This window comes from Enhydra lutris, unplaced genomic scaffold, assembly GCF_002288905.1.
Source record: "Enhydra lutris kenyoni isolate GAN:26980312 unplaced genomic scaffold, ASM228890v2 scaffoldscaffold15, whole genome shotgun sequence".
Taxonomy (NCBI): domain Eukaryota; kingdom Metazoa; phylum Chordata; class Mammalia; order Carnivora; family Mustelidae; genus Enhydra; species Enhydra lutris.
Genome location: NW_019154099.1, coordinates 52,263,502 through 52,281,274, shown reverse-complemented (window position 1 = coordinate 52,281,274; position 17,773 = coordinate 52,263,502). Strand labels below are relative to the sequence as shown.

Here is a 17,773-nt window from a genome sequence, read left to right as displayed (position 1 = left end):
GAGGAGACGCTGCGTGCGGTGAGGCGGGGGTTTTTGAAGTTGGGGGCTCTCCTCCTCCCGCCTTTTGTCCCGGGGTAGGGGGGGTCCCCAGCCCTTACCCACTCCGCACCCTTCGGCCGCGTGCCGGCGCACGCTCTCCGAAAGGCGCGTCATGGGAACGCGGGGCGCTGCGCGCGCAGGCCCAGCGCAAACTTTCTCCAAGTGCAACTTGGGCATCCCCTGGAAGGCGGGGACGCAGGGCTGCAGGGGAGGAGGGGGCGCCAAGCGAAAGCAAAGGCGGCTGCGAGCACGGGGGCGGATCCCTGCTGGGCCCGAGGCCTGAATGGGAGCCAATCCGGCAGCCGGGGCTGCTGCCAATCACGCTGTTCCCTCCAATCCCACCCGTGCCATTTCCAAAATCTCGGTCCCACTGTGCAGCTCAAAAGTGGTGTTCGCTCTGCCAATCGCTGGAGGACAGAGTGGGAACAGGAATAAGCAGAGTTAGGAGGCCAGGACAAAGAAGTTAAAGAGAGCCTAATATATACATGTTTTTGAAGGTGGGCAGAGGGAAAAAAAAGTCCCCCCAGTGAGGGTCTATGGGTCTGATTGTGCGGTTCTGATGGAGCCCCCCTTGAGCAAGAGGAACCCGCCAGCGCTGAGATTAGCGGATTTGGCAACGGCTCAGGCCAGGCCGCTTCAGAATATGACAGGCTTCCCAGCGCTGGCCAGCCCGCCCGCCCACTCCCACCTCCGCGCCACAGCCACGCACCTCCGCCCTCGGGACCTGAGCGCTGACCCCGGCGTGGCCATCACTCCGCTCGGACCCGAGCACATGGCTCAGGCGAGCGCGCTCGGCCTCAGCCCTCCCTCCCAGGCGCTCCCGGCACAGCCCGAGGCGCCGGCGGCCGCCGCCCGCGCCGCACTCTCGGTCGCGCACCCCGGCGCCTGCACCTACCCGGGTGGCGGGGGCAGCAGCCGCGCGCAGCCCTCCGCGCCCCCGCCCCCAGCCCCTCCTCTTCCTCCCTCCCCTTCACCCCCTCCTCCTCCCCCTCCCCCTCCTCCTGCCCTCTCGGGCTACACCACCACCGACAGTGGCGGCGGCGGCAGCAGCGGCAAAGGCCACAGCAGGGACTTCGTCCTCCGGAGGGACCTTTCCGCCACGGCCCCCGCGGCGGCCATGCACGGGGTCCCGCTTGGAGGGGAGCAGCGGTCTGGCACCGGCTCCCCCCAGCACTCGGCCCCGCCTCCCCACTCGGCCGGCATGTTCATCTCCGCCAGCGGCACCTACGCGGGCCCGGACGGCAGCGGCGGCGGGGGCCCGGCGCTCTTCCCTGCGCTGCACGACGCTCCGGGAGCCCCCGGCGGCCACACGCACCCGCTCAACGGCCAGATGCGCCTGGGGCTGGCGGCGGCCGCGGCAGCGGCCGCGGCGGAGCTATACGGCCGCACCGAGCCTCCCTTCGCGCCGCGCTCCGGGGACGCGCACTACGGGGCGGTGGCGGCGGCTGCGGCAGCCGCCCTGCACAGCTACGGAGCGGTGAACTTAAACCTGAACCTGGCAGCGGCCGCGGCGGCTGCGGCGGCCGGGCCCGGGCCCCACCTGCAGCACCACGCGCCGCCCCCGGCGCCGCCGCCGCCGCCGCCGCCGCCGCCGGCGCCCGCGCAGCACCCGCACCAGCACCACCCCCACCTCCCAGGGGCGGCCGGGGCCTTCCTGCGCTACATGCGGCAGCCAATCAAGCAGGAGCTCATCTGCAAGTGGATCGACCCCGACGAGCTGGCCGGGCCGCCGCCGCCGCCACCACCGCCCCCGGCCGGCGGCGCCAAGCCCTGCTCCAAAACTTTCGGCACCATGCACGAGCTGGTGAACCACGTCACGGTGGAGCACGTGGGCGGCCCCGAGCAAAGCAACCACGTCTGCTTCTGGGAGGAATGTCCGCGCGAGGGCAAGCCCTTCAAGGCCAAATACAAGCTCATCAACCACATCCGCGTGCACACGGGCGAAAAGCCCTTTCCCTGCCCGTTCCCGGGCTGCGGCAAGGTCTTCGCGCGCTCCGAGAACCTCAAGATCCACAAGCGCACTCATACAGGTGGGTGTCTGTCCCCGGCCGCGTCGCCGCCGCCGCCGCCTCCCGCGCCGCCGCCGCTTCCGCCGCTGCTTCTCTTCCTCCTCCTCCTCCTCCTGCTCGCCTTCATTTTCCCTCCTTCTGCTGCTTCTCTTCGCATACGTATAACCCGGACATGTGACTTCTTTTTTTTCTCTCCCCCCCTTTTTTTCTACGAATAAGTAATTCGATAGCACACACAGGCCCCGCGCTGGGTTCCCACACGGTGGAGTCTCCAGCGCGTCCGCAGCCCCTCGGCCGGGACCGGCAACGCGCTCCAGCCGCCGCCGCCGCCGCCCCGGATCGGAAGCAGCAGCAGTCGGAGCAGGAAGGCGCCCAGGACGGTCGGCAGCCCCCGTTCGCCCGGCCCCGGGAACCTGGGGAGGGCGATGGGGCAGGGGGACCGGAGCCGCCCCGGTAGCGGACCCTTTGCGGTCGCCGTGCCCCGGAGAGCGGGCGTGCGAGGGGGCACGTGGGATTTACTCCAGTGTTGAGGCCTCTAGGCCCAGCTCGAGGCGGCCCTGACAGGAGGGGAGGGGTCCCGTCCCTCCGGGGCGTGGTGCACAAGGCCAAAGGAATGCGCCCCTGTCCCCCCCTCCCCCCCCAGTCACACACCCCACACCGCCCCCAAACCACTTCACACACCCGTGTCTCGTACCACCCACCTCTGCCTCGTTGCTGGACACCCACATGCTGGCACACTCCTCCTCCACGTACACCCTCGCGCACACTTTCTCAGTTACACTTCGCATACACCCATGCTCACACTCGCAGTATCACACAGCTCTGTCACACACTCACATGTGCCCTAGAAGGTGCTGGAGAAATTCGCTCTGTCCTTCCAGAAAAGGTTCTAGTTGGGAGGAGGACAGGGTGAGAGCTAGTCTCTTGCGGGCATTGGCCCCGCGGAGGAACTTGGGGGCAAACCCCCGGCTCTGCGGCGACCCCTCCCATCTCAGCCCCCGGTCCTGCCCCCACCCCCCACCCCGTGAGGGCGATTGCGGCGGGGCAGGTGGGGTGTTTTCTGTGGGTCGTGTGTCCCCGTCGAACGCACGAGCGCGTTACGCGGAAGCGCTGATGAGCGCGAGCGGTCGGGATTTATAGGGACAGACGATATTACCCCTCGGAGGACACTTAAGTAACTGGAGTTTACGTTCAGTAATTACTTAGCTGATTTATCGGCGCTGGGCGGCGAGGAGGCAGCCGCCGCGCGTGGGCCCAGCGCCCGGCTGGCGGCCGGGGCCGAGGGCATCAGGGGCGCCAGTCGGATCTGCGGGGGGAGCCGGGTCGGGGTGGCCCGGGGCCGGGCTCCTGTCTGCCAGCACCTGGCAGGCCTCACGTGCACCGTCGAGGGGCCGGAGGAAGTCTTCCCAGGAAGTCTCCGAGCCATTCCCATTTTTCGATTCGGGATCGGCCCGCCCTAAGGAGTTTTCCAAAAGGAAAAACTTCCCTAGAGGCTTTTGATAAAAGTCCCTGACCCGCTTAGCCAGCTGTTTGCCCCTACGCCCAGCCCTTGCCGCCGGGACAGGGTTCCAGGACCCTAAAGTGGACACGCGGGGCGCAGGAGGTGGAGCTGCCCTCAACCCCGACCCCAGTGGGTCCCCGAGAGCAGAGCCTGCGGCCTGCGTCTCCCGGCCCTTCCCGCCTTTGCAGGCCTCGGAGAGAGGCGGGGTTGGGGGGGGCTTTCTTCCGCGGCGGCCGGAGCGGTGGCCGTTTCCGCGCGCGTGGAGCAAGGAACTGGGGGGTGCCCGGCTTCCCGCTCCCGCGGACGGCGGCCTCCGGGGAGAGGGGCGCGCGCACGGCGGGGCGGAGATCCCGGGTGCTGGGGGGCCCAGGCCCGAGCTGCTTTGTGGTTCCACGGCGTGCGCAGGGTTGCGGTTCCCGCCCGGCTGCCGGGGGCCCCGTGGTTCTCGCCCCGGCCGCGGGGAGCGATGCCAGCGCCGGGTCCACGGGCCGCCTCGCCCAGGCGCCTTGTGTGCGGCAGGGGGACCATCGGGGACCACCCCCCCTACCACGGCGCTCTCGCGTTTGGGGGTTATCCGGGATCCCGGAACAAACGGAGCAAAGGGAGTGATTCCGCGGCCGCTCCCGAAGGCCCATTTCCTAACCCACGTGCCCCCAGTTCGGTTTATAACCTTCCATTGGGCCGGACTCGAGTTCCCTCCGGGACAGGGAACGAGTAGGCAGGAGAAGAGCTCATGCACGGCCCTTACTCTCTCGAATTCTGCAAGTGGTTAAATTCTGATTGACCCCCCGGTCAGAATCTGAAATGTAAACACTGGGGTCTCTCACCCTTCCCAGTTAGCTAGAATTTGCTCAGTGCCCCTCTTAGGCCGCCTGAAAGACAGGCGGTCCTTTCACCTTTACTACCCTCCCCTGCTTTCTTCCTCTACCTCCTTCATCCCTTCTTTCCTACTCCCCCGCCCCCCATCCCACATCTCCCTTCCCTGGGCCTAATTGCGTCTCTGTGTCGTGGGCAGTGCGAGGCGGCGGTGTGGAAGCCGTGCGCTCTCTTCCGGACCCGGGATACAGGGAGCACCGAAGCCGGAGAACTCCAGACAGCACTGCCCTTTTCCAAAGGATGAATAAAGCCGCTTAGGCCTACGTATTGAAGAAAGGCCGATTATAATTTTGTAAATTATGCCCCTTTAAGTTAATATTATCTTCGGTTTTTAAAGTAGAACACAGAAGTCAGAACAGATAACATGTTTTGATAAAAAGTGATTTAACATTTTTTTGTTGGCGTTGCAGGTCATCTGCTGAGAATGTTGGGATGATTGTGTTACGTTTTGTGTTTTTCCCTCTGTAGATCCATGCCGCCCGTATGTTTGAATAATAACCTAATTTTATGTTTAGACAGTATTTCCAGGTGGGATAAGTTATATTCCAGATATCTGAATACTTCCAGACCTATTAATACACTCTGGCATCGAAGCAGTTAGCATTGGTGAAATTAAAAAAACAAAAACCCAAAACAAAACAAAAACGAAAATAACACTGCACTGAAATATTTGTATAGGAAAATTCACAAAAATTTATATACACTCAGCTGTTTTAATAGTTGTTTGTTTTTTAAAAATATATATATTATCCCAAACTAAGGAAAAAGCCGGACCTCGTGAGCCAGCAGAAGAGCTGCTAGAATGTAGAGAAATTCAATTTTATTTTTAAAATCATGTAAATATTATTGAACAAACAATATTATTGAAGTGTTATTGAACAATAATGTGTCTGAGATGGCTTGTTCAGTCTTGACTCGAATACATCAAGTTCGTAGATGCTTAGGTGAGAGAGAAAATCCGTACTGTTAACTATCTTCCTTTCTTGCTCTTTAATGCCGGCATATATGGCTGGGTTTCCGTTAAGCATTGTCTTATTGAGGATTTCCACTTCCTGCACTAGGGGCCTTGTGCTTAAAGGCATGGCGTCCCTGAGGTGGTTAGAGCAGTTTCAAGGGGCCATGGGCCAAAGACTGGTAAATAGTCCCTTTTCTGACTGTTAAGTAAGGTAGGAAGCTGTCAGCATCTGTTTCCCTGGAACGTCAGGTGCGGGCTTGGTTCTGGCCGGGCCTTGAGGGCCTTGCTAATGTTTGCTAAGATCCCCTTCCTCAGGCTCTTAATTGCCTTGCAAGCTGGGAGGGAAGGTGGTAGAATGAAGAGACGGTTGGCCTAGTCTCTACGCAGCCAGGCTTATAAAAAATCAAGCGATGGGATTGTGTGTTTCACAGGTGCCTTTGTTTCTGAAGAGAACGGGATTTGTCTTTACTTCATTTCTTTTCCCATCAGGGGAACCCTGGGGCCGCTCTGAAACAAAATGCCATTATTATAATTTTATGGCACCCCCCCTCACTTCTCTTTTAATTTAGTGGACTTGCTTACTTTCCTTCTTTTTTTCTTGTATTCTTCCCCCAAGCTGTGACTTTGGAAGAATCATTTTATCAGCATTTATCTTGACAGGGGATCTGCTTGTATTTTTGTGGGAACAGACCCTGAGGGCAGTGAGAACCTGGGTATTGGGGTCCTGGTTGGGTTTCCGTGTTGCCTCCTGGACTTCGCTGTACCCATTTCCCCTCACCCCCCCCCCGTGCCCACCCCCCTACTCCCCACCCCCAGCCCTGTGGTGCTGCGGGGATTGACATCCAGCCTCTCACAAGCCCAGGTCCAGGGAGAGCCTCCAGGCCCATCCCTGAAGGATCCCTACCCTGCTGCCTTCTGGAACATAGGGATTAGGAATGGAAACCAGGCTGGGGAGTTGGCCTTCAAGAGAATGGGAAAATGCCTCCAGATTTCCTCTCCAAGATTTCTGTCTCAAGTGAGGGGTCTCTGAAAAGCAACTGTTGACCTTCCCTATGTTTTGTTGCAGGGGAAAAGCCTTTCAAATGTGAATTTGATGGCTGTGACAGGAAGTTTGCCAACAGCAGCGATCGCAAGAAACATTCCCATGTCCACACCAGCGACAAGCCCTACTACTGCAAGATCCGGGGCTGTGACAAGTCCTACACTCACCCCAGCTCTCTGAGGAAACACATGAAGATTCACTGCAAGTCCCCCCCGCCTTCTCCAGGAGCCCTTGGTTACTCCTCAGTGGGGACTCCAGTGGGTGCCCCTTTGTCCCCTGTGCTGGACCCAACCCGGAGTCGCTCTAGCACTCTGTCCCCTCAGGTGACCAACCTCAATGAGTGGTACGTTTGCCAGGCCAGCGGAGCCCCCAGCCACCTTCATACACCTTCCAGCAATGGAACCACCTCGGAGTCTGAAGACGAGGAGATGTATGGGAACTCTGAGGTTGCGCGGACCATACGTTAGAATTTACTCGTGATAATAATAATAAGTCATAAGTGGGAGTCCTTGGACCATATCCTAACCTGAGACAATGCCGAGCCTGAGACAAACCCTTGACTCAGACTTGCCACCGGGTCTAATTAGCCCTATTTATTCCGTATGAAACCCTATGGTGTTTGTACATTTAATTAATTTAATTAAGATATTTGGGTTTTTTTCTTTCTTCTTCTTCTTAGAAAACAAACAAACAACAACAACAAAAAACAATCGAACTGGACTTGTACGTTGCAGGGGGACAGGGCTAGGAGCAAGATGTACCAAGGGTTAATCGAGATCCACACTGCCAATGCAATATCCGTAGACTTTGGAAGGAGTGAGAAAAAGCATGAAGTCAGAACTGCACAGAGCAACAAGGCCCTCTGCATTTCCCGCAGTGCCTCGAGAATGCCTTTACCACCACAACCTGGGCTGCTTTGGAGCCTCTTAGCCTCCTCCTTGGGCCCTAAGTCTAAAAAGGCCTCTTGATTGTAAGCCACACACTTGCTGCATCACCAACAGATCTCAGACTGTACCTGTGTCCAAAACTATTTGTAAAAACCCTTTAAGTTCGAATAGTTGTCATTTGAAATTCCCACTCTTTTCTTACTGATCTCCTCTTAACGCACTATTTTTATACAGGATTGTTTCCCCAGTACCCTGCCTGTGTGACGGAAAGAGAAAAAGATGCAGTAGACTTAACACGTCTCCATTGATTGTGCTACTGTGATTGTTCTAGCAAAAGTGGAGAGAAGCGCTGCTGCAGTAGACAACTGTGCAACTGTGATTTTTTGTGAAATAGAAGAAATTCAAGTGCTCTCCTTTTTCTCTATGGTTTTTTTTTTCTTTTTTTTAAATCTGAAATCTCAGATGCTGCCTCTTGATTGGGTCCAAACTTCTCATGTAATAAAAAGATAAGTCTTGGATAAGTGTTTGGGGATTGCCAAAATTAACAGGCAAGTCTCAGGAGGTGTGATGTCGGCAACATGCCTATTTTAGGGAAAGCTGTTGTTTTTAAAACAGGCCAAGCCCTCTTTTATACTGTTGTATCAACCTTTTAAAAAGTCTTTATTTTTCAATGCCCGAAACTGCATTTTTGTGTGTTTTTTTCCTCTACCTGAGCACCGAGCGCACGGAACTGGATCCCATTTGAAAATGACAGTGTGTGAAGTGTATGATTTACATTAAAAGAGGGGAGGGAGTTGCTGTACATATTAAAATTTTTAAAAGGTTTATAGTTACCACCAAACACTGATGAATGTGTGACCTTTGCTAGAGCTGTCAAGCAAAGATAAAAAAGGTCAAGGACCCAGGACAATAACTCTTAGTCAATTTATTTGCAGTCCGTGCAACACATCTCGTGCAAAATATAGCCCATCATAAACATCATACAAATATACTAAAGAGCACTAATTTATCCTCAGAGACCCTGAAGACACCCCCTCCCCAGGGTTTGTAGAAATTTGTTTTGTGTGCTGTGAGTGGCTGACGCAGTCTTGTCGTTGTTAATAACGTGTGTGAACACTATTATTTGTACAGTTGAATTAATTTATTTTCAGACATCATCCTTTGTTTTTTCCTGGAAGAGTTCAAAGCACACCAAAGAATTATATTATACATTTTGGTGAAAGATTGTCATTTATGACCCACGGTTTATTTAAGGAAAAAAAAAGAAAAAAGGAAAGAAAATGGGGGAATATATTTTTAAGCTTACTTGAATGAACAACGTAATGTGAAAACCAGGACTCTTCCTGCATGTCTTTTTTGCATTGTGTTGACAAGATTATATATAGTTTATAGATCTATTATATTACTAGTGCGGTGCATGGTGCTGTCACTTTGAGCGCCTTTCAATGTCTTGATTGTTACAGTGACTATGAAACATGCAGACCCTCCTTTATAAAGAAGAAGACCATAAAACTTGAATATAAAATAATTCTACATTTTTAAAGTTTATTTGCTTTTCATATACCCACTTTCAGAGCTCTTTCAAATAGACAAAGTAGGTATGGACTTCGGGGGGATAATTTATGTATCGTAAACTTATTAGAACAAAATATTCCTGATTTATGATGAGTTGTTTTATTTATACAACTTTTTCAATGGTAGTTTGCACTATTCTTTATTATGCTACAGGTTTATTTATTATGAAACAAAGGAATATGTATTTTATGTATTTTGCCATGCCTAGGGTCGCTCTGCCACAGATTTATTGGTTCCCGATACACCGAAAATGAAAACTTAAAAATGTGTACCTCCACTAGAAAGAAAGCAAGAATGATTATGAAGTTAAAAATTTAATAAAGGTATTCTTCCTATGTCTTGTTTATGTTTTACCCAATGGCGTGTTTCTGCCATTCTTGTACAAACAGAACAGGTTGCTGACCAGAGGACAGTGGGTTCTCCTGAGCTCTTTATTCTTAGCCTCTCCCCAAGCAATAACATTTTTATAGCTTGGTTTACTTTACAATCATAATCTAGAAAATACAGTGTATTTATGAAGACTAAGCCGTGTAAGTTGCATGTAACACCGGCATAAATCTTAGGGGTTACTGTGTTCGTTGGTTAATAATATCCTGAGGGATCCTAATCACTGAAAATCTGAGAAGTGAATCTGAGCATTTCTTTGGTGTCTAGCCTCTGAAGTAAAAAGGTAAAAAGAATGAAGAAAAGAGGCAGGGACAGGGAGAGGCTTCCAGACACAAAGAAGGTAAACTCAGGAGCTGGGATAGGTGCGGAGTTTAACACGCTGAATGAATGGTGGGCATTGAATGCCTCTCACCATCAGGTAATGGGGGCGGGGGGGGGGGGTGGGGGGGGGTGGCTTCCAGTTCGACTGGTTTATTTGCAAGTGGAGCTGATCTGGGAAGCCTAGCTCAGCATTTTAAGGCAGGTGGTAGCTAGAAATTAGACTCATGGCCACAAAATATCCCAGTGGCTCGAACTCATGTAATTGGCTGTCCACACGAACAGGGCTGATTTGATTGTGGGCTTGTTTTTTTCACTTAGCTGGTACAAAACTGATAAAAGGCAACGAGTTTTTAAAAAGAGAAGAGAACAATTGGTAGTCACGTCCATAAGCAGTTCTCCATAAGGTTATGGTGGTTTTTAAAAGTCAGCTTTGTCCGATGTAGTGAAGGTGAAACACGTTGCAATGAGTTGTTTTAAGCCAGACGACGATAACCAGCGCACGAAGTGAAAAACACTCATGGCTAAGGGCCCCAATCAATGGGAAAACTTATAGCTCTCTAATGAAGTTTCTCGTGAAAGGGGTGACACAAAGCCACCAAGACATGAATCATTCATGGGAAATATAAAAGATAAAAGATATCTGACAATGAGCAGAACCTTGTATAGAGTGTATAAAACAAGTTTCCCCTTCTTATTTTCTGCTTTAAAACGCACAATCTCCCACTCCCAGAGTTCTCTGTCCAGTCTATAGAGTTAAAATTGACCACTGCCCGTCCCGCGCCACTTCAAAGTAATTTAGTCCAGAACGGAAGGCTTGGCGCTTGGACAATCTTCATGGTGTGTTAAGATTTCTATGGCAATTGGCAAGCAAGACGTTCCCATCTGAATCTGTCTCAGAGAAAGCCACTATTGACACTACGTTGGCTATCATCAAAGACTTCATCTCTCCTCGGCAAAACGTCGCCCTTGTGCCCTCACAAACATTTTAAATCATCTACCTTTTGTTTTCCGGTCTAGGAGAATCTTCCAGTACATGGCTATTTGTAGGGGAGATATATCTTTTCCCCATTCAGGATTTTCTTTGGTAAAACTCCTGCTCCAAAAATCTAAAGCACAGAGAAATAGCTTGAGGGTGGGAATTCTATTCTTTCAAGGAGTTTGGAGATGGCCACACAAGAGGGATAGCACCCGGGACAGGAAAGGAGGAGGCCCGAAGTCCTTGAAAGTGAGGCCCAGCTATCAGCCTACCGGTCTGTACTGCACCCTTGTCATTTACTAAATCTTCCATTTGGGGGAAGTTGTTTGAGATCATAGTGGTTCCTTCTGCCTGCCTGCCTACCTACCTACCTACCTACCGACCAGCATCTAATCTATCGATCTGTCATCTCTTTCCCTATGAAATGGGAGATGTTCCCCCTGAACTATTTTTTAGCCCAGTTTGGTTAGGAAATAGGACTGGGGGGCGAGGGGGGAGATGATCTGGTTCCTCCAGTGATCATCTAAGTCAGAGAGGAAAGGAAAGCTGAATACAAGAGAAACAAACAATCCAGACACTAACCAATACTGTCAGCCCCTCACATCACACTACCCACCATCTACCAAAATGGACACAAGGCCAGGAAAACCCAGTCTCCCGAGATTGGAGGGACTGCTAACGAGACCCACCGTGACACTGCACTGGGTTTGCCAGCCCAGCACTTTCCCTGCGTGAACGAAAACTCACAGACCCCCGCCCCCCCACGCCCACGCCCAAACACTCCCGGGGCACACACATTCACACGGGGCACAAGTGCCTAATCAGGCAGGGAGAAGTTCAAAGGCATGTTCTTTGAAATTCAAACTACTGCTTTTCTGGTACACCCACAGGAGCGTCAGGATTGCTATGGCAATGGGCTGGGCCGGGGACTCGCTGGCAGAGGCTCGACAGCGATTCGAGACACTCTATTAAGATACAGTTTGCAGTGACCTGTACTTCCATGCCAACTTAGCGCGCTCAATTTTCACCTCGTCGGAAATATCTGTATTACATATAACGCTGCCCATATAATCGGAGACGCACGACCCCTAATAGCATAGGTCTTTTCACCCACTTGTTGTTCCGATCTCCCATGGATCCTCCTAGCTGCCGAGAAAGGGGAGAGGGAGACAGAGGAGAGGAGGAGAGCGGGCCGGGTGGGGGTGGGGTGGGTGCGCTCAGAGGCGGGGACCGAGCCAGGGGCGCCCGGGCTCCAGTTCCTCTTCCTTCTCTCCCCACCTAAGTACTTTTATTTGCAGAGCGATTGTTCTTTGTTTATTTAATACAAGTACTGTGTGAATGGTGAAAAATAAACACGATGAAAAATAACCAAACAGATGATTCCTCCGAGTGAAAAAGCCCGGACTTAATAAAAGTGCGAAGCAGTCACCGCTGAATGAGAAACCCTTTGAAGTGGAACTTATTATAGGAGGAATACTTCGGGGTTGCCTTAACGACGCCGCTGAATCGAAAGCGCTCGCCTTTGTCAGCGATTTGTTCTCCTTTGCTGGGGTGCCCGGAGAAATTACTTACATGGGCTGCCTTAACATGCAGCCTGCAAATCAGTAACTTTGCAGCTCAGACTTGCAGACGCCACTCGGCAACGGACAAAAAGAAGTCAGGGGGAAACGCTCCGAGCTTTCACGCCGAGCCTCTGGGGATGGGAGCGCACGGGCGTGTTGGGGGCGGCAGATAAGAAGTTGTCTTACAACTGGCCCCCCTCACCCGGCCTCCCCACCCCGACCCCCCGAGCCGGAGCCGGGTCCCGGCCGGCCGCGGGGGGCCTCGCGGGCTGCAGGGGAGGCCGGGCCTCTCCGGGGCCCTCCAGCGAGGGGCGCTCTTCCACGTGCTGGCCCCGGGCGCGGGACTTTCCCAGCGGTCCCCGCTATATTTAATAAGGGTCGTTTATCACCCGGGCGCTTTGAAGGGTCGCCTCCAGCCCTGTGCCCATTAGAAAGGCGGAGGTGACATTTAAACTCCGTTTTCAAGGATCGCGGGGGGATTTCAATGAAAAGGCAACTCGTTTGTCTTATGAGCCTGGAAACAACCCCCTTCTCGCTCCTTTTGGCCACATGGCATAACTCAGAAACAATAGTTCAAAAGTGAAATGGCATCGTGGTGTTCACTCGGAGACAGGCCCCCATCTAGCACCAGAGAAAAGGGGTAGTCCGCAAGACAATGTGCTTTTTGTGTCCGACTCTGTCACAAGGATTGTGTTGTTTGCTTTGGAGGCTGCGCCTGTTACACTTTGCTGAAAGTGCTTGTGTTAAACAACAGTTATAAGTCATCCAAAACAACAAACATTTTGATTTTCTTTGCCTAAAGGGCTTTCCCTGGCTATGGGCACCGTGAAAAAATAATGTCCTTGCTGAGAAAGGAACACCAGTAGTAGCATTCGAAGCGGGCGCATTAAATATTGAATGACACGGGGAAAAAGAGCTTGTCGAGGGGCACTCAGCCTTAAAGTCTTTCTTCAACTTTGTCTTCGGTGGCTGCCGGACTATTTAAGATGGTATTAATTAAGGCAGCTTCGGATGCCGCCGAGCCCGCGGGCCCCTCGGCCGCGCTCGGTCAATGGGCCTGTGTCCCCGCGCTGTGCTCACGCGTTGGCTGAGCCGAGTGCAAATGTCACTTCTCATTTGGAGGCTGAAGAGAAGGGCCCATCCTACATGAAGGGCAGCGGGGAGGCCGTCCTCAGCAGGCGTTAAAGGAATACGAGGGCCTGGGGGGAGGGGAGGGGAGGCGGGAACAAAATGGGAACAGCTGCCCTGGGCCGGGGAGGTTAGTGCGCCGGCGCCCACCACTTCGGGCCCGTTTGGGGGAGAGTGCCGTTTAGCACAGGAGGGTCACGCGGGACTCGCCGGGTGGGGACACTCGCTTTGGTCTGCTCTTGCGTGGAGAAAATTTACCCCCCGCACCCCCGCGCGTCCTGCAAAAATGCATTAGGCCGTCAGGCCGGGCGTTATTTTGCAAAGGGCCTAGCTGGTACAAAGAAAGGCAAAAACTTGGTGCGTGCGAACAGGCTTCTTTACTGACTTCCTCCTTTCCCTTAAGGTCCCTTTCCCAGATCACAAAGCTCTGCCAAGAACCTCCGCTCCAATTTACAGATGGCGAAACTGAGACCTCAAACAAGATTTTTGTCGATATCCCCTCCAGGCGGTGGGAAGACCAAAGGCCCAGACACACTGGAGTCCTCTTTAAGGGCGCCAAGAACTGCGCCAAAACATCCTCTCCTCCCCAATGCCAAACGTTTGACTCAAAATCAAATGGAAGTTGATTTCAGCAGCTGGAAATTACTAACATTTAAAAAAAAAAAAAAAGGCAAGCTTACCGCTAACTCACTGTGACATAAGTGAATCGAGTACTCTTAAGAAACTTTGTGAACTCTCTGTTCTTGACAAGGAGAGACAAGACTCGGCTGGGGAAAGGGGCGCAGGGGATCCTGTCCGACTAACTTCGGCGGCCAGAACCCCCACGGGAGGCCACCGTCTGCTGGTGTGGAGTTCAAAATGGACGTGGGCCTTCCCTTTCATTACAAGGTGCCCGGAAGGGGTCGGGAGATGCTGTCAAACTCTCCGTCGCGCCCTCTTTGCCCAGTGCAGGGGTTAGCATCCTTAACTTTATTATTATTATTTTTTAAATTTTAAAAATAATTTATTTATTTGACACACACACAGAGAGAGATCACAAGTAGGCAGAGAGGCAGGCAGTGTGGGGAGAGAAGCAGGCTCTCCGATGAGCAGAGAGCCCAGGACCCTGAGATCATGACCCCAGCCCAAGGCAGAGGCTTAACCCACTGAGCCACCCAGGCGCCCCTAGCATCCTTAACTTTAGATCCGTTCTCAATGTCTGCTTTTCCACCTAGGGACTGTGGCCCCTCAGGGGTCCCCCCCAGGCTCGGGGATAAGGGGAGATTACAGTTCCCACCAGAGCCATCCCACCTTCCTGCAGGGACTGAGTTCCGTGCGCGAGGGGAAGGGAGGTAGCTTGGGCCTCTCAGCCAGAGCCTCGGGCCTGAGGCCTACACAGTCAGCCTCACTGGGAACTGGAGGCGTCGCTCTCGGGCGGAACCGCCGGCCGGGTCAGGGCGCTGGCAGAAGTGGGAGGTGGGGATAAGAGGGCTGTGCCAGACCAGCCCCCTCCTCCCGCAGCAGGTCTGCAAACCCCAAGACTAAGGTTCCCCTGCCCAACTGCCCCCTTGAGTGATCTTTTTTGCACCTTTTTCTTCGGTCCTCTTCTCCCTGCCTCTACTTTTTTTGCACGAACAGGCCGCAGGCCAGAGTAAGGGATGTAAAAACGTGGCCTTTTGGCCTGAAACGCAAGGGCTCGAGGGCGCGCGCGCACGCACACACACACACACACACACTCTCTCTCTCTCTCTCTCTCACACACACACACACACACACACACACACACACACTCATGTACAACTCAACCCCCTCCGCCCCCGCCCCAGCCAGTGCACTGGGCACACGCTCGGGTTCCAGGCACCTTGCCAAGAGCGCGCGAGCACCCTGCGTGGCACACTGGCTGCAGTTCCTGCACGAAGTGGCGGGGGTGGGGTGAGGAGGGAGGGGTGGGCGGCGGTGGACGCCGCCGACTGCCGGCGGTGCGCACAAGTTCGGCGCTCAACTTCCCGCTCTTAACGAGACCCGGGATCCCTTTGGAGAGGCCCTCGGGAGCCGGCGGCGGGGCTGGGAGTGGCGTGGGTAAGCTGGCCGGCGCGGGGCGCGGGCGGCGGGGCACGAGGGCGCGACAGGAGGAGGGCGCGAGGGTGCCCGCGGCCGGCCGGGCGCTCCGAGAAGTCAGCGCGAGCAGCTGTGACTTCACCTATTAGCCCTGATGTCTTTCCGAGGAGCCTGGTGGAGTTAAACAGCCCACAATGGGCGCTCTGGGGCGCCTCCAGCCTGACCTCCACCCGGGTTTAATAGTTTCATAGGAACTTCATTAAATCAATTACTTAGTGAGCACATCATCATTTATTTGTAATTAGCAGCGAGGAGCGCGTTCTCTCCCCCCAGCCCGCGGCCCGGGTCCCAGCGGGGTTGGCGGAGTTGTGCAAGCACTTTTGTTTGCTCGAGTGTTGACTCCCGGCATTATTCGGCGCGGGTAATCTTTACGTCTTAATCTAGCATTCAGGGGGCGAAGGGAAAACAAACAGGGCGCAGGCCCGAGGCCAGCCCTGCGGCCCCAGCTGCCCGCCGACCCCGGCCGTCGCTGGGCGCGCGGGGCGACTCCGCGGCCGCCCTTCTCCCGGGGCAGAGCAGGCGAGGGGCCCCGCGGGGGCGGAGGGGCCGGGGGGGGGGCAGGAGCCAGGCCCGGGGCGGTATGTTTGGGGGGGGGGGGGGACTCGCCGGGGCGCAGCGGAGGAGAGGAAGGGGCGAAAAGCGGAAGCCGGGGGCAGGGAAGCGCGTCCTGCGAAGCGAGCACAAAAGGAAAGCGTCCAGGCTCGTGCGGTGCGCGGGCGGCGCCGAGGGCGACTGCGTGTGTGCGCACGTGTGTGTGCGCAGGATGTGCGTGAAATCACATCCATCCCAGCTGCCGGGCGGGGAGGCGAGCGCGGGCGGGAGGTGCCGGCCTGGCGCGCGGAGGCAGCTCGCTGGGTGTCCCCGCTGCAGAAGCGCGCTAATTTGGGGGCTGCGGCCCGGGGCGCGGCTCTGCGTCGGCCCCCACGTTAGGAGCCGCGCGGTTAGAGAGGAGGGGGAGCTGCTGAGAGCCGGGCCAGAGCCCCAGCGTGCGGAGCGACGCGAGCTGCGGCTGCAAGCGGAGTCGTGATTCCTTTCGCGTTTGTAACCCTGTTCCCTACGCGCCGCGGCGCCGGCCAGGCACCCTGCCGACCTTTGCGGTGTCGCCTCCCGGGCCAGAAACGGGGGGGCGGCGCGTCCCTGCGTCCCTGCCCCACACCCGGTTTCCGCTCCCAGTTGGAGAAGTCCCTCCTGCACGGGAAACGCTCGCCTTCTGCGGGAGATCCCAGCTCAGGAAACGGCGAGGCCAGGGAGGGCCGGGGGAGAGGAAGGGTCGGTGATGATGGTCCGATTCTCCCGGGAGCGGGCCAGTGGGGACCCCTTCGAGGTCAAGGAAAGGCCCGTGGGAAAAGCCCACGACTGGGCTTCCAGAAGCCCTGGGTCCATGGGGGGTCCTTGAGGTTACCCTCCTAGGTGGGCCCCCATGTATCTGTGTTTCTGAGAAGGTCTTAAAATTCTCCCCCTGGTTTTTGTGGCCAGGCACGTTTGATTCGGTGAAATATTTGGAGGTAGTGAACCTGTAAAGGTGCTTGCTGCCTTGTTGGTCATCTTCTGGCCTGTGGTTTCCACACAGACTCAATCAGTTGTTTGGAATGTTTGTGCTCTGTGAGCTCAGAGAGCACGTCAGTGGGTGGCTGCTTGGTGACAGGACTGTCCTGGGGGGACTGGATGCAGCCGGCTGGGGCTGTGCTCCTGAGGCAGGCAGCTTAGCTTGTCAGGGACCCAGACATGGGCTCTCCCCAGGCCTCCAGTCTGCTAAGCCAAAACCCATGCCAACTCCTTCTTTGGGCTCCTGGGAGGGTGTCTTAAGCCTCCAGCTTCCTCAGTCTCCCATTTTTTTCTCCTTTCCTAGGGTCTCACCGTCCTAAACTCATTCTGTTCCTCTTTCCAGCCTCCTTTTTGTAAAGTTGACTCGCAGGTCACTTGGGCCTCAATCCCTGGGTGTTGGGCAGCCTAGTGACTGCTGGACACAAGGATGAGAAAGAGGCGGGCGGTGGCTCAGATCCTGTCTGGGAATAGCCCCCTCGAATTGCAGAGATCCCGCTGAGACGCCCAGCTGCTGTTGACCCACCCCGGATAGTCCGGATAGTCCGAGACCTTGGGTTGGCCTGAAAAACAGGAAATGGATCCAGAGAAAAACTATCAACCCACAGGTCCGCAATCCCATAGAAGCCTTTTAAATATGAAAGCACTTTGCAGCTTTGCATACTCTCCCTGCCCCTCAAGCGGGTCCAGGCCGAAGCTGTTAAAGTGGTCAGGCTTCCAGAAGAATCACAACCAAAAACAAAGTGTATGCAGAAAGCAAAATACAGTTTTTTGGGAATTTATCTGCAAATACTGTAGACACAAATACTTCTTGGAGTTGTCATGTTTCTGCTCTGGTATAATGAGTGCCTGTGCATATTAAGATCACAGAAGTCT

The 17,773-nt window shown here is 54.8% G+C and overlaps 1 protein-coding gene across 1 annotated transcript; it reads left to right on the top strand.

Moving 5' to 3' along the window:
* The first annotated feature begins 524 nt into the window (after positions 1 to 524).
* Positions 525 to 12,502, top strand: LOC111146939 (Zic family member 5). The gene is given in 4 exon segments (XM_022502689.1): positions 525 to 548; positions 551 to 2,069; positions 6,447 to 6,884; positions 12,162 to 12,502. Coding segments are annotated over 4 exon segments (2,322 nt in total).
* The last annotated feature ends 5,271 nt before the right edge of the window (positions 12,503 to 17,773 follow it).